Source organism: Perkinsus marinus (assembly GCF_000006405.1).
Source record: "Perkinsus marinus ATCC 50983 genomic scaffold scf_1104296951506, whole genome shotgun sequence".
In the NCBI taxonomy this organism is placed as follows: domain Eukaryota; phylum Perkinsozoa; order Perkinsida; family Perkinsidae; genus Perkinsus; species Perkinsus marinus.
In genome coordinates, this window is record NW_003209261.1 from 16223 (window position 1) to 30565 (window position 14343).

At 46.7% G+C, this 14343-nt stretch overlaps 6 protein-coding genes across 6 annotated transcripts in view; 2 read left to right on the forward strand and 4 right to left on the reverse strand.

Moving 5' to 3' along the window:
• Pmar_PMAR025947 (hypothetical protein) overlaps positions 1-620 on the reverse strand; it is a gene marked incomplete at both ends in the record, with an annotated part of 910 nt that extends 290 nt beyond the window's left edge. The window contains 3 exons of the mRNA XM_002777533.1: positions 219-327; positions 378-439; positions 495-620. Of these exons, the coding sequence (XP_002777579.1) occupies positions 219-327; positions 378-439; positions 495-620 (297 nt within the window). The remainder of the gene's footprint in view (positions 1-218; positions 328-377; positions 440-494) is intronic.
• Positions 621-2752: 2132 nt separating this feature from the next.
• Pmar_PMAR025948 (conserved hypothetical protein) lies at positions 2753-3510 on the reverse strand (the record flags this gene model as incomplete). The annotated part of the gene is made up of 2 exons (XM_002777534.1): positions 2753-2885; positions 3397-3510. Coding segments are annotated over 2 exons (247 nt in total), but the record flags the coding sequence as incomplete, so codon positions are not given.
• A 670-nt stretch (positions 3511-4180) lies between these two features.
• Pmar_PMAR025949 (hypothetical protein) lies at positions 4181-4644 on the reverse strand (the record flags this gene model as incomplete). Its single annotated transcript, XM_002777535.1, has 2 exons — positions 4181-4280; positions 4499-4644. The coding sequence occupies 2 exons, from the start codon at positions 4642-4644 to the stop codon at positions 4181-4183; spliced, it is 246 nt and encodes an 81-aa protein (XP_002777581.1).
• A 1269-nt stretch (positions 4645-5913) lies between these two features.
• On the forward strand, positions 5914-9024 carry Pmar_PMAR025950 (conserved hypothetical protein; the record flags this gene model as incomplete). Its single annotated transcript, XM_002777536.1, has 8 exons — positions 5914-5946; positions 6347-6472; positions 6790-6946; positions 7656-7813; positions 8059-8129; positions 8176-8337; positions 8387-8573; positions 8839-9024. The coding sequence occupies 8 exons, from the start codon at positions 5914-5916 to the stop codon at positions 9007-9009; spliced, it is 1065 nt and encodes a 354-aa protein (XP_002777582.1). The 3' UTR covers positions 9010-9024.
• Positions 9025-9424: 400 nt separating this feature from the next.
• Pmar_PMAR025951 (hypothetical protein) lies at positions 9425-10660 on the reverse strand (the record flags this gene model as incomplete). Its single annotated transcript, XM_002777537.1, has 1 exon — positions 9425-10660. The coding sequence occupies one exon, from the start codon at positions 10658-10660 to the stop codon at positions 9425-9427; it is 1236 nt and encodes a 411-aa protein (XP_002777583.1).
• A 2683-nt stretch (positions 10661-13343) lies between these two features.
• Positions 13344-14343, forward strand: part of Pmar_PMAR025952 (succinate dehydrogenase, putative) — a gene marked incomplete at its 5' end in the record, with an annotated part of 2880 nt that continues 1880 nt past the window's right edge. The window contains one exon of the mRNA XM_002777538.1: positions 13344-14333. Within this exon, the coding sequence (XP_002777584.1) occupies positions 13344-14333 (990 nt within the window). The remainder of the gene's footprint in view (positions 14334-14343) is intronic.

A 14343-nucleotide genomic window follows, 5' to 3' on the forward strand; every position in this document is an offset into this window, starting at 1 on the left:
CTAAACAAGACAAGTGCAACACCAGTGCTGATTAGTATCATAGGAGTTTAACACGTTTTACGTAGAGTGGTATAAATCTCGATACTCGCGATGTGCAGTAGTCGTGAAATATATTTTTCACTAGTGTTTTCCATATCACGGCTCGTGAAACTCCATTGTAGTCGTACGCGAACGATTAACCACAACTACCCAACTGAAAAGCCACTTTCGTCTATTACTGAATCAGCGACTAATATTTTGCGATGATCTCGAAAGCACGGCGGTCCAATTGTATCCGTCAGGAACGGCAGCATCGGGTTGAACACTACGACGGGCACACCGAAGGACCTGTATCAACCACCTCTGCCTCTCCGTCACGTGCCACGAAATTCGCTTACCTGAGGCCCTCTAGCCACTCCTTTCGAAATGCGCTACCTCCACAAGCATCCAAGATAAGAATCTAACATTAGCGCACAGCGAAGATTTCATGAAAAATGAGCATACCGTAAACTCACCACATCAACCCCTCGCTGCTTAGCTCTGATCAAAGCCTGATAGAACTTCTCAGCAACAGCGGAGCCATCGAAGATATAACTCTCCATCCACACACGGTCCTTCGCCGAATCAATCGCATCCAACATGATGGGAAAACAGACGTCCCCACCTTCCAGTATCTAACAAATGCAAATCTAACTACGGAAAGTTTCTCACATGCCAGGCGTTGGTGAACTCATTTCGTGAATCAAAATTATTCACAAAATCGTTTAGGACTGTTCCTAATTCCGTGTGAGAATTAATTACATAATCTTTGACGATTATTCCACATTCCATGTAAGAATTAATTACACGATCGTTTAGGATTGTTCCACATTCCATGTGAAGATTAATTACACGATCGTTTAGGATTGTTCCACATTCCATGTGAAAGCCAATTATAGTATATATTTTCTATAAGAAATACGGGACCACTGAGCTACAGAATGGACCAACCTATGGCCACTTGCGCTATATGGCCGTAACATCAGTCGGGAAACGCAGAGTGGATGCTTTTCAACTATGATCAACCGTGCCTTCCAAGAAGCAATGTACCCTCGTGCCCACCTGGACGTCATTTCCCGTGGAGAACTTGCCGTGTCTATGCATAGTGTGAAGTATTTCAGCCCATTTCTCCCTAGCCGTGATAATCTCATCATCAGTATAGTCAGGACACACATTCTTGTTGTATGCTCGGCACACTGCTTGGACCACTTCGCGTGCTGCCTCTGGTCCACAACTACGCCCACCTGACACTTCAACTCTCTAGACCAGGAAATTTACATTCAACTCAAATAAACCACAATAATCCACGCAATTGCCTTACAACCCATATATCTGCGATCGTGTGTAACGCCATAGTCTATGTCGCCATACTATAAGTTCGGCAATACTAAGTACCCCTCTACTCTACAATAGTTCTCCTCTATAGAAATTAAATACAACAGTACTCAATACTTCATAGCTGATGACCTTTCGAGTTTACTCTCTTCTCAACTGCTGTGTTAACAGTGCAGCGTAGCAAGCAACTGCCTTTCGAGACGATTCCCAACATCCTCACGTCCCTTTCCAGCATTATTACATTCCTTCATAACAGTATCGAGTTGAGCCTGCTTTTGTTTCAGCCGTTCCTGCCCTAGTGCCCATCTTTTATAGTCTCCTATTTTCTCTCGTAAACGGGTGAATACCATCAGCAATGTCGTTGGATGAGGAGTAGGTGAGAATACATTTCAACTGAATTCTTATCATTTCTTATCGATTCCACGACCGGTGGGGGAAATATGCACACGCTCAACTACATGGGCTAGTGACAATATGAAAATTCTGAGGAAATTTTGGGAAATTCCTAAAAGGTTTCTGTATACTTCTACCCGATTTCGTGTGTAAACTTTTGTAATCAGTGAGGAAACACTCGAGCTCGGCTCAGGGGTTAATGAATAATGAACTTCTCAAGCACGACAAAATTCACAATAACTTTCACTTTCGATCTCTGCCCTGCCGATAGAACGCAACGCGTAGCTGATTATCGATACGGGGAAGATTCTAGATGCGGCTGACCCCTCGTGACTGGCCGCCTAACGCTGACCAGACCCGATGTGAACAGCTATCTCTCGGTAGACCCTGGTTGAAGAGAAAGAGAAAGAATAGCCTCGTACCATCACACGAAGTAACTCGTGTCCATAGCCGAGGTCAGCACATTTTGCACGTTTGCAAATGGAATGAACGAATCCGCGAATGTCCCTCAACACATGCGGATCGACATATGGGCGATATGTCGCATTGAAGGCTATGGCCTTCGAGAGTTGCGGAATATGGCAAAATACACCAAAAACCTTGAGGAAATATCTTCAGCCGAGAATACTACAAAATGATATTCCTACAGTCCTTATGTCGCTCATGTTCGAGGAAATCGACCTTCGTCGCTATTCCAAGTCGTCGGTGTTGTTACCGTGCTTTGATGATTGAAATTACAATGTTTCATTCCATGATAATAATAACATGAATAATGAGCAATATTCCGCTCGATGCTCAGTGAGTTGATACTCAACGCAACTACAGTGGAAACGAATCGGCATTCCTTGACAAAACATTTTCAATCATTTCTCCTACCTCTTAGAAACCTTCCATCAAGAGACGATATACTAGAAATTCACTATTATGTATATCATCATGAATAGTATCCGCCCACGTTTTACCTATTGTATAGCAAACAACGCACCCAAGCTAAGAGAACAGAAAGTCATATATCGATAAGGAAGTGTATATCGCAACGGTTGCCGTCCTTTGCTTTATCGATCTCCATACCGTGCAGAGTGATAGCCTTTATTTCAGTGCCTTGTTCATGACGACTAAGATCCATATGCTCACCGAATCTGAACAATAGACATGAGCGACCCTCAGTCCTGAGCTGAGCATCAAGAGCTTCCACTCATTCCGAGATTCCATCATTCTTGCGTTTTCGAGCGTAAACCATAGAAAAAAACAAGGCTCATCATAGAAGCGTAAACCATCAAGTATGCAATAGATGCAACAGATGTTCAACACGCACGAGAAAATATAGCACTAAAGTTGACTTTTCCCGGGATGACACTGGTTGGAAACTAGCTATTCGCAGATCGAGACGCTCAAAACATCTTCGACACCTTGACAGAATTATCCCCTTCAATTGCTATTCCACGGCCCAGACAGCCCAGTCAATCGAACGGAGTGACATTCCAACGTGAAAACTTCCTGGTTTATCACTCTCGGAAAAACCCAAGAGGCAAAGGGGAGGTTCCAAAGAGCCCAAAAGAACGATGGGAAGTCCCCAGCGAGGACCGTCATCCGAAACAACTCATGCTATCCTCCCATTAAGTATTCTGGCTCGCTGTGACCTACTCTTACACATATGCATCAATAGCTCCCTTCTCTAGATCCAGTTTCTCGATTCGGACACATCTCGACAGGAAACTGCCTCTCTCATAGAACAGGAAGAGAAGCTCCTCCAGGAACTTATATCTAACAAGGCGATGGACGCTATTGCTATACTCTACCAGCCGTGATAGTCCAATCCATGGTCGTTATCAAGAGGCATGTAGCCCCAGAGGGAAAGGAGGTAAGCATAGGGTCGGCACACGAAGGATGATCGATGCAACAGTGGCCTTTAAAATGCCAACAGAGTGACCTTAAGCTCAAAGAGGAGGCTTTTACTAGGATCTTTCGGATGGGGCAGTTATGCCACCACACCAAGATATGCCTTAGTATGAACGATTTTCACCGGTGGGGCAGCTATGCCACCACACCATTGGTGTGACACCAAGATATGCCTTAGTACGAACGATTTTTACTGGTGGGGCAGCTATGCCACCACACCAAGATACGCCTTAATACGAACGATTTTCACTGGTGGGGTAGCTATGCCACCACACCGAGATATGCCTTAATATGAGTCTTAGTAGCCACGCAGCCGATTTCCGTAATATCATCGAGACTGAAATTATTCCCGTCGTACTCCTGCGAAATAGATTGTATTTGAGCATATGTCTCGAGATAGTGGCATAGCCGCCCCGGCCCGAGAAAATAACTATACTACGGGATATTTTCTTGTGATGGCATAGCGGCCCCAGCCGACAACTATGATCCCCCGAAACAGGCCCATAAAAAGTATAGACCATTCCAATGCGACACATTACGTCAAGTTGTGGGTGTTGGCCTCCTCATAGGACTCCAATCGTACGGTGAATGGCTCTTTCAAAACAGGACGCACTTGCGTTATCTCCGTCATATACCTACATAACATTATGCCAAGTCCAACTCCCTGCTACGGATCATTCATGTATTAGTTCCTCAGATGTGCCAGGGCTCAGTAATCTTGTCCCGAAACGATCTACTGATTCGAATCAGAAGACCAACGACCGTCAATGACGGTCCGTCTTCACATTCAACTTCGCCCATGACGGTGAGTCTCCCTAGTAGACGAAGAGCTAGTCACATACCCTAATCGTACCCGGTAAGAGCCTCCCCGCTGTTTTCGAGAGCCTCCTTGTAGTCCCTACCCCAAGCGTGGATTATAACATCGGCAGGATGATCGAGATACTCCCACTTCCGTTCACGGTCGACATCAGATGGACCATCGCTCTGTTCGTGAGACATTCAGCTCTGGTAAAAATCAATACTATTTCGGGAAAAATACATGATAAGGAAATATCAATCGAGCCATGCTCACTCGCCCGAAGTCCTAGGCGTCGGGAGCTCATCGGCTGATCATCCGTCTCTCTAACGCGAAATCAATATAACTTGCTGAGACTCTTTTTCTTTATCTACAAGATCTACAATGACAAAACATCTTCAAGCAAGGGAGTGGCATGCGAACAAGCCCCGATATCCTAGACGAGGTGTTTCCAGAGGTACAAAACTTGAGAACGGCAGAGACGAATCGTCTCAGGCGATTCAATCCGCACGATACTGTCAATAGAACTCGCTGCTCAACAGTTCTCGCTATAACTAACCTCAATCTCGACGGCGCACTGTTTTGGGAACTTCAATTACGACTGCGCATCAACTTGGGAACTTCGGTTTCGACAACGCGTGAGTTTGAGAAATTTGAACTAAATTTTTGACGATGCATCTAAGGAAGTCCAAATTCAAAGACCACAAATTACTAGGGAGAAATAATATGCAATCTCGGGATCGAACCGGCGATCATCCGATAGACAACACGCGTGCTTAACCAACTCAAATAAAATGATCCTTATGTAAATCCCGACATTATTGTACTTCAATTTCGTGCTTGATCTTGTAAGGAAGTCCTTGTCCTTACATTAGGACGTCTTCAGCCTTAGCAAGCTTAGAATTCTAATATACGAGGGGGAAACCCCTGTAAAACAGTGTTACCTTACCTGAGGAATCCTTACGTGTGGGTCCTGAACTAAAAAATGTCCTCGTGGAAGGTTTCATATGAAATAGGCCCCGGGCTGCATGGTTGGGCCTTTCTCATTAACTCTAGGTTACCTGGCCCTGCTGGACTCTAGGTTCTCAGGCCTTTGGTTTCTCGATCCGCCCATCTCCCCGGATTGAACCTACGTGGTGCATCCTTTCGACGGCGTTTTCGTTCGCTTGTGTCACATCCCTACTGTCTGCAGCTCGAGTAAGGGAGATCATAGTTTTAACGGTGAGGTACAGATTGACAAGGTGTAGTATTCATGATGATAGAAGCTCAGTTGGAACACTTGGGAGTCTGTGACCACGTGAAATAAGCTCTCCATGGCAATCACTAACACTCTACTGATATCGTATGGCGCGATGAATGGGAATATTCTCCAAATAATGCGTGGCGTAGTGACTCTAAAGGGAGTCTGTAGTCAACGTTGGTTAACCTTGATTGCACTATCTCTTGACTTTAACAGTACCTCTCTTTTTTTAATGACGGATATCAAGAAGGATACGTCACAAATGGTAATCCTGGAATAGCAGTCGTCGATAAAGTCCTCGAGGGTTGTTATTAATCATAACCAGTGCCGGAATATATGATCGCTTCTCTCAGCCGAGTCCAGGGTTTTACTCACTGATCATAGGAGGTTACATACAAGTTCGGGTGAAAGTGTACAGAAACCAATAAGAATTTCCTCTATTTTTTCCCAGAATTTCTACAAATGTCACTACAGATGTAGTTGACCATGTGCATATTTTCCCACACCGATGATGTGAACTTAATCCTTGTTATTTTAACGATCTAGGCCTTGTTACGAGGTTATTCGTGGTTGAACAATATACACAATCCACCCAATACAGGGTGGAAAATTCATTGATTTTTTTTCTGCGAAAAACTGTTCTTGAACTTTTTTCCCGATGTCAGGGCATCTCCCACCATACCGAAGTCTTCAAGGCATCTGATGGTTGCGAGCTGTTCTTGAGGCGCTGGTCATCAGAACAGACCAATACGGCAGCCCATGACCGCAACAACGCCTTGGCGGTTTTCATCGTAAGAGAGACACTGTGAGGGGGGAGTGTTTATTTGATACGGATGAGTCATAGCAATTTCTTCTGATGGATATTCACGAGTCACACAAAAGGTGTAACACCACCTACACCTCAGAAAAGCTTTACAAGATTGCAATGTGAGATTTAAGTCAATTTGGCTGGGGAAGTGTACTATCCCGTCATCCCTACTTTGTGTGATTTATGGTCACTTATTTGAGTTGCCGATTTGTGCACGAAATTCCATGCGCAAAATGCAGTTTTCATTTCGTTAGCTCTCGATACATCCTGTCTCGAATCGAGAGTCCCTGGTATGGCTAGGTCCACGGCATGGGAGAGCACTCGCTGAGGTACCAGGAGTTGGCCTCGCACTTGGTCACAGCCCTTCCGCCTGGATCGCTGGTCTACTGTCATGACCAACGTGGGCATGGGCAGACTGCTGTGAGGTTGGGCAAGGGGACGGAGGCTTTGGGGGAGGGTAAGGGAGAGGAGGCGGTGTGACAATAGGGACTTTGTTTGTAACTAAAATATTCTTCATAGAGAAATTATACTTGTGATTTGAAAGTAGAAGTATGAGATTTTAATGTGGTTTAGAATTACTCGTAACGTTTCGTTGTGTGAGTTTGGAATAGTCAATGATGATGATAAGCATTATTTCATAGAGCAACACTACTCTCACCAGGCTGATAGTAGCCTGTATGGGAGTATTGCTGCCAACTCAGCAGCTCCAAAATGGAGCAGCCAATCCCTGGTACATGTACGAAAACAAATTCACGTGTATAGTGTATGTATAGATTGATATGCGTTACTCTTCTCTAACTACCTTCGAGCTGGCATAGAAAAGCTAGTACATGGGCACGACTACTGGAAACACACTGAGCCGGCAGAAATGTAGGGTCATATGTGAGTGTCGAGTATTCAGTACAAGGATGTCGGTAGGAAATCTATACGCCTTGGAAAGTATTGGTCTCGCTTCGGTACAGCGACGACTGATTTAGTAACTAATTCCTACGTGGAAAAAATAACTGCAACAATCTCGTCTATGCCTCGGGTATACGTCCAAGGCGTGAGGTTTTACGCCTAGTGAATATTATTGATTTGAAGGGATAGTATTTTCGTGTTCACAGACTCAACTGATAGATGAGACTAAACAGGTTGAGCAACTCCGATGTAGTGTTCCCCTTCAGTACCCTGTGAGCACGGTTTGGACCCGATGTCGGTGATGGCTGATGATGTTGTATGTATGGTGACGGAGAAGTTACCTCGTGGTATGGAGTATCTCCTAATAGGCCACAGCATGGGCTCAGTCGTTACGCGATTGGCCTTGGAAAGGCTCATGCAGCTAGTAATACGCCTTAGAGGGGCTCGTCATTCAGCTAGTAATACCCATTGGAGAGGCATTTCCTAGTACATTACGAGTAGATTTCAAATGAGCATTGTATGGTATTTACTCTTATTCTCTTTGATTCTAGGATGAATCGAACTTAGCTCCATGCCTCACTAGAATCCGTCAATCCTTGGTGATAGTAGTGCTGACAGTTGCACTATTCCTATATTATACCCTCTCATAGTGCACTACGTCATATTCAGGATGTCCCGAGTCCTGTGGGCATGCTCCTGTCAGGGCCTCCAGCTTCTCCAGGAAGGCTCCTCCATGCTATGTAAGGGTGTACGTATACGACGATGTGTTCGCATATAGAGTTGTAGATATCAGTGCTTGCTATGGGCAATACGATCAACGAGCTTCGGACCGTCACTCGCCTCGAAAATAATTTTCGGCGGATACGACTCGCAAATACGCAGTCTCGTTAAGAATCCTTCTCTGCCGCAGCACTCATGGTTGTCCATCAACGAGGACAATGTACGAAAGTGAGGAATCTTGCATATCTTGCTTAATCTTGCATTTCCTCAACGCTAGGTATACTGAAGACCCCTTTTGTGGTCATGACGTTTCTATTGATCTGTGGTCTTCTCTTCTGTCTAATATCACTAAGCTGAATGAGGGGCTCACCTTTGGCGAAATGAAGGAGGTTTCGAAAGTGAAGGTTTTGGTCATGGGTGGTGCTGATGACATGTGCACGGAAAGAGGCAAGGGAGTTCACGAGGTAGAGGCTCGTGCTCCGTGGTGTTTACAACATAGAGAGTGACTACTTGTGATTTTGTTGGCTCCTCCTAGACTCCTTAGCTGGCAGCTAGGTTATATATCCTCTGTGAATGAGAATTTCACATAATTCTTGCTACCTCCATATAGTTCGCTGTAGCATTTCAGTGTTGTGAGACTAGTATCGTTCGCTAATCATTTCACTATTCCCGTTTCGTCATTGTTTCTCCAGTGGTAGTGCTAATTGTACTTCGTCTTTTTCTCCTCAGTGTGCTGCGAGTCTAGCGGAAGTGCCTGGGTTGGAGGTCAAGCAGCTGCTGTATTCTAAAGCCCGCCACGAGATCTGGCATGAAACGGAAGATATGAGGATGGAAGCTGTACATGACACCATAGCATGGGCGAAGCGCTGTGGCCAGGCCGGCCGACGGTCGAGGTTGTAGACTTTTTAGAAAACGAGCTAAATTGGAACGTTTCCGCTTGGGAGCTGCCTTTGTGTTGTGTTGTGGATATGAGGATGTTGATTGACGGCCCGAATCGCCGAAGTTCGTGAGTTGTCGTGAGATAGTGCCTGGCGTCTGACGAGACAGCTGTCAACTTGGACACAGCTCAACTGGTGGTTTCGTTTCAGAAGCACAGTTTACATATCTCACGAGAAAGCAGTCGTTGTATGATCGGCTCAGTGTCTCCTTCACTCGGGAGCCTTCGCAATTACCATTGTAAACTCCTACGGATGTTGTGTTACTGAGAGTATTGCTCGATACTTTTCAACAAAAAGAATGGGTTTCAGGAAATGGTTCACGAACATAGAGAAACAAGGAAGAAAGCAGAAACTCTTAGGAAACCAACTTTGCAACCTCATGCAGTGTCACCTTGGGCGATCGACTGAGCAGGCCGATAGTACTTCGATAGGTAGCAAACGAAACCTCCAATGATGACCATGCGCCTCTCCATAAGGCATAACTTCTCCACTCCAGTTGCTGCTGTATCAAGGCGTTTGTACCCTTTGCTGAGCAAAACACAGCGGCCTGTGTCGGGTTTGAGTACCATACTAACAGCACGAAGAACACGAGCCATGTCGGCCTTCTTGAGTTCAGTACGGTTCCCAAAAGGTAGGTCCGTAACGATCCAATCAATGCTATCGTTGTCAACATATGTGTCGAGATAGGCTGCATCCCAATCTCGTGCATGAACGCTACTTCCTTGGGCCAAATGGGGACGAGCCAATTGACAGTTCTTGATGGCCTGAGATGTTGTCGCCCTGTTGATATCACCAGAAAGGGCATTGACGTTTGTGAAGTTCGTTGCGGCCTCAATAGGGATAGTGCCGAGACCTCCCATGATATCGAGCATGTTACCATGCATAGGAAAACCATCCGTCGCGAAGAGAAGCAAGAGAAGGGCTACGGATGGCCTCATTTTTGTACAGTGAGGAACCGATCCAAGCTGAAGATCTCTACTCATGTAGTCACAATACGGTACTACATTGAAATCCGCTTTCTCGGGCCGTGCACGACTGCCTCGCTGTGGCTTGCCAACTGCGATTCCAAGGAAGACGCTGCGTTCGAATACGATCCCAACATACTCGACCTCAGAGTGCCCGAGGCTAACGTTCCAGTCCGGATGCCTCATCAGCACTGCGTGGCCCATCGTACGCATAACATCGTAGGATTTGAAGTCGTGCTTGGCACCATCCCTGACGCAAGAAGCCCGAAACGAATATGGTGTATCTGCATGAATGCCGACGATCTCCTCAGCACATCTCCAATCAGACTTCTCGAACATCATCGTCTCTATAACAATGGGAGAGATATCGGCAACGTCGAGGTCGTAAGTGAGTAGGGCTAGAATGGCTTGAGCTACACGGCACTCACGAACAAAGCGTCGGACATCATCCAAGTTGGAAACTTTCACCAGTATCTTTCCCATAGAAGCTGCGCCACCACAGGCCTTCCCTTGAGTCAATGACCATAATATCTCAACTTCCATGCTGATATCCATCCACCGGATATAACGGGTGGCGAGCTCCTCTAGGCCGCCAGAGACAAGAACGAGTAAGGCATATTTGAAGTTGGAAGCCGCGACGAGCGACATTGAAACAACTACAAGCAAGCAAATAACTAGAGCTGCGATTCTATGGATCATAATCAAACATGCTGTAGCCGTGAGATGGAGCACGACTCGAATCAACAAGATGACGCGCGCGACTCGCTTAACAGTACATTCCGATGTGAACGAGAGCTACCATGATGCCCATGCTCCCTACTAATATTACTACCATTCTCGGCTTTGACATACAGCATTAAACTACACTACCTTCATGAGCTGCAGACTAACATCTCGACTAAGCTTTCGGTACACGAGTATTTCAGGCTCAGGCACGCTGAAGACGCTCAACCGTGTCCTAGGTCGAAGCGCGCCCGATACAAGAGTATCTTAGGTTGAAGCTTAAAGGATACGGAATAGGCCCATTTGAGGCACACAATCAAAAAATCGATCACCACGGTGCCCCTCAGCCTCTACAGATTCTCTTTTTCTGAGTTTAAGATGTGAAAATTCGAAGACCACCTTCCCTCCGAGAATAAATCCTCCTTCCCTCGGAGTGATATCAATTTATTTTGGCGGGGTCGCTATGCCACAACGTCAAGATATGTCTTATTACAATCAGCTCCACTTGGCGGGGTCGCTATGCCACAGCCTCAAGATATGCCTTAGTACAATCAGTTCCACTTGGCGGGGTCGCTATGCCATGACCTCAAGATATGCCTTAGTACAATCAGTTCCACTCGCCGGGGTCGCTATGCCACGACCTCAAGATATGCCTTAGTACAATCAGTTCCACTCGCCGGGGTCGCTATGCCACGACCTCAAGATATGCCTTAGTACAATCAGTTCCACTTGGCGGGGTCGCTATGCCACAACCTCAAGATATGCCTTAGTACAATCAGTTCCACTTGGCGGGGTCGCTATGCCATGACCTCAAGATATGCCTTAGTACAATCAGTTCCACTCGCCGGGGTCGCTATGCCACGACCTCAAGATATGCCTTAGTACAATCAGTTCCACTTGGCGGGGTCGCTATGCCATGACCTCAAGATATGCCCTAGTACAATCAGTTCCACTCGCCGGGGTCGCTATACCACGACCTCAAGATATGCCTTAGTACAATCAGTTCCACTTGGCGGGGTCGCTATGCCACAACCTCAAGATATGCCTTAGTACAATCAGTTCCACTTGGCGGGGTCGCTATGCCATGACCTCAAGATATGCCTTAGTACAATCAGTTCCACTGCGGGGTCGCTATGCCACAACCTCAAGATATGCCTTAGTACAATCAGTTCCACTTGGCGGAGTCGCTATGCCATGACCTCAAGATATGCCTTAGTACAATCAGTTCCACTCGCCGGGGTCGCTATGCCACGACCTCACGATATACCTTAGTACAATCATTTCCACTTGGCGGGGTCGCTATGCCACAACCTCAAGATATGCCTTAGTACAATCAGTTCCACTTGGCGGGGTCGCTATGCCACGACCTCAAGATATGCCTTAGTACAATCAGTTCCACTTGGCGGGGTCGCTATGCCACAACCTCAAGATATGGCTTAGTACAATCAGTTTTGCTTGCCGAGGCGACTATGCCACAGCTTCAAGATATGCCCTAGAACAATCGGTCATATCTTACCGGGGCGGGTATGCCACCAGTGGGGGCCCACCACTTCAAGGATTAGTACGACGAGTTTTTTTCAGGCACATGAGATAAGATGATCAGTTTCGTCGGCACAACGGAAGTAACTTCAACTCCGTCCAAGCGCGGTATTCCATTTTGCCATAAGTGAGACTGATGCCACTTTAGGGGTAGACAAGCCATCACGGGGTTCATCACTGAACCCATGATAACGTTAATCCTCTGAGTGATAACCTCGGATTGCCATAATCGAGTTGGAAAGGGACCAAAGTCCTTGTGTGTAATTCATATCTGAAGCAAAATAGGCCTCGAAATATGTAATCCATATACACAGTCTTTTCCCCTTTTATTACCTATCAGTGAGTTGCAGCGCCTAGCAAGTTGATAGTACCGACCTACCCGCTAGAGCATTTCACCTACGCAACGCCACGTCATTAACACACAATCTTTTCGTGTTTAAGGTCTCCTTTTAGTATCCTCGGAGCTAAGTATCCACTACTGAGCTAGTCTGCTTGTTGCTTGTTGATGGATGATTGTATAGACTTGGCGTGATCGATTCTATAGGCATTTTGGCGCGCGCTTCAACCTTTTCGACTAGACTGCACCGTGATGTACTTTTGGTGCTTGAATGTTTGGTTAATCATTTACGTGTATCATGCCGAGGGCCTGAGTGGAGAGATTTGCTAGTTTTCGGGATGGATTTCTGTTGAGATGATGGATGGATGTTATGGGGCTAGGATGGAGTATGTAGGATCGAAGTGCTATATATACTCGAGTAGTCAATTCTTGGCAGCACCGACGAGGTCTAGTTCGAGTGCTAACCAGACAATAGAGCGACTATGGAAAGCATTATACGGTAGGAGAGGAGGTTCGGTATCTTGAAAGGGAACATACGTAGCTTGCCCAAGCTTTGTGTTCATTGTCTCCTTGCCTCGTTTCGCTGTGAGTTGACATTTCCTGTAGCTCGATTGATGATATGTGTGATGCTCGAGAGAGCTCATGGATAGTATTGTGAACGGACGTGGGATGAGAATATGGGGTATTTGTGAGAAACGTACGACTGTGACTCTATCCTAGTTCAATCAAACCATGGCATCTCCCAGCCAGGTCATCGTCGTCGGAGGCGGTCTCGCCGGTTTCTCTGCCGCTAACACGGTATTGGAGAACGGTGGCAACGTTCTTTTGATCGATAAATCTGCCTTCTGTGGCGGTAACTCTTCCAAGGCTACCTCTGGTATCAACGGTTCTTGCACTAGAACTCAGAAGAAGCTCGGTGTTGAGGATTCCAACGAGCTCTTCGAGTCTGATTGCATGAAGGGTGGCTCCAAGAGCCCCGAGCTCATCAAGACTATGGTCGAGCATTCTGGTAACTCGGTCAACTGGTTGATGGATAACTTCGATCTCGATTTGTCCCTCCTCGCTCGTTTGGGTGGCCACTCTGCCGAGCGTACCCATCGTGGTAAGGAGCGTTTCCCCGGTATGACCATCACTTACGCCCAGATTCAGATGGCGGAGGCTATTTCCAAGGCCCAGCCCAGCAGATGCCAAATCATCAACAAGGCTCGCGCCACTGACCTCATCAAGAATGAGAAGGGTGAGGTTGTTGGTGTCGAGTACACCACTAAGGATGGCCAGACCCATAAGGTCTATGGCCCTGTTATCCTCGCTACTGGTGGTTTCGGTGCTGATTTCTCCAAGGACGGTCTTCTCGCCAAGTACCGCCCCGATCTCCTCAAGCTCTCTACCACCAATGGTGAGCACTGCACTGGTGATGGAATCAAGATGGGTATGGCCGCCGGTGCCGACACTGTCGATCTCGAGTGGGTACAGGTCCATCCTACTGGTCTTGTTAACCCTAAGGATCCCGACTGCAAGGTCAAGTTCCTCGCTGCTGAGGCTCTCCGTGGTGTTGGTGGTCTTCTCCTCGATGCCGATGGAAAGCGTTTCTCCAATGAGCTCGGCCGTCGTGATTACGTCTCCAACAGGATGTTCGCCAACAAGGGACCTTTCCGCCTCGTCCTCAACTCCGCCGCTGCCAACGATATTCACTGGCATGTCGAGCATTACGAGGGCCGTGGTGTTATGAAGC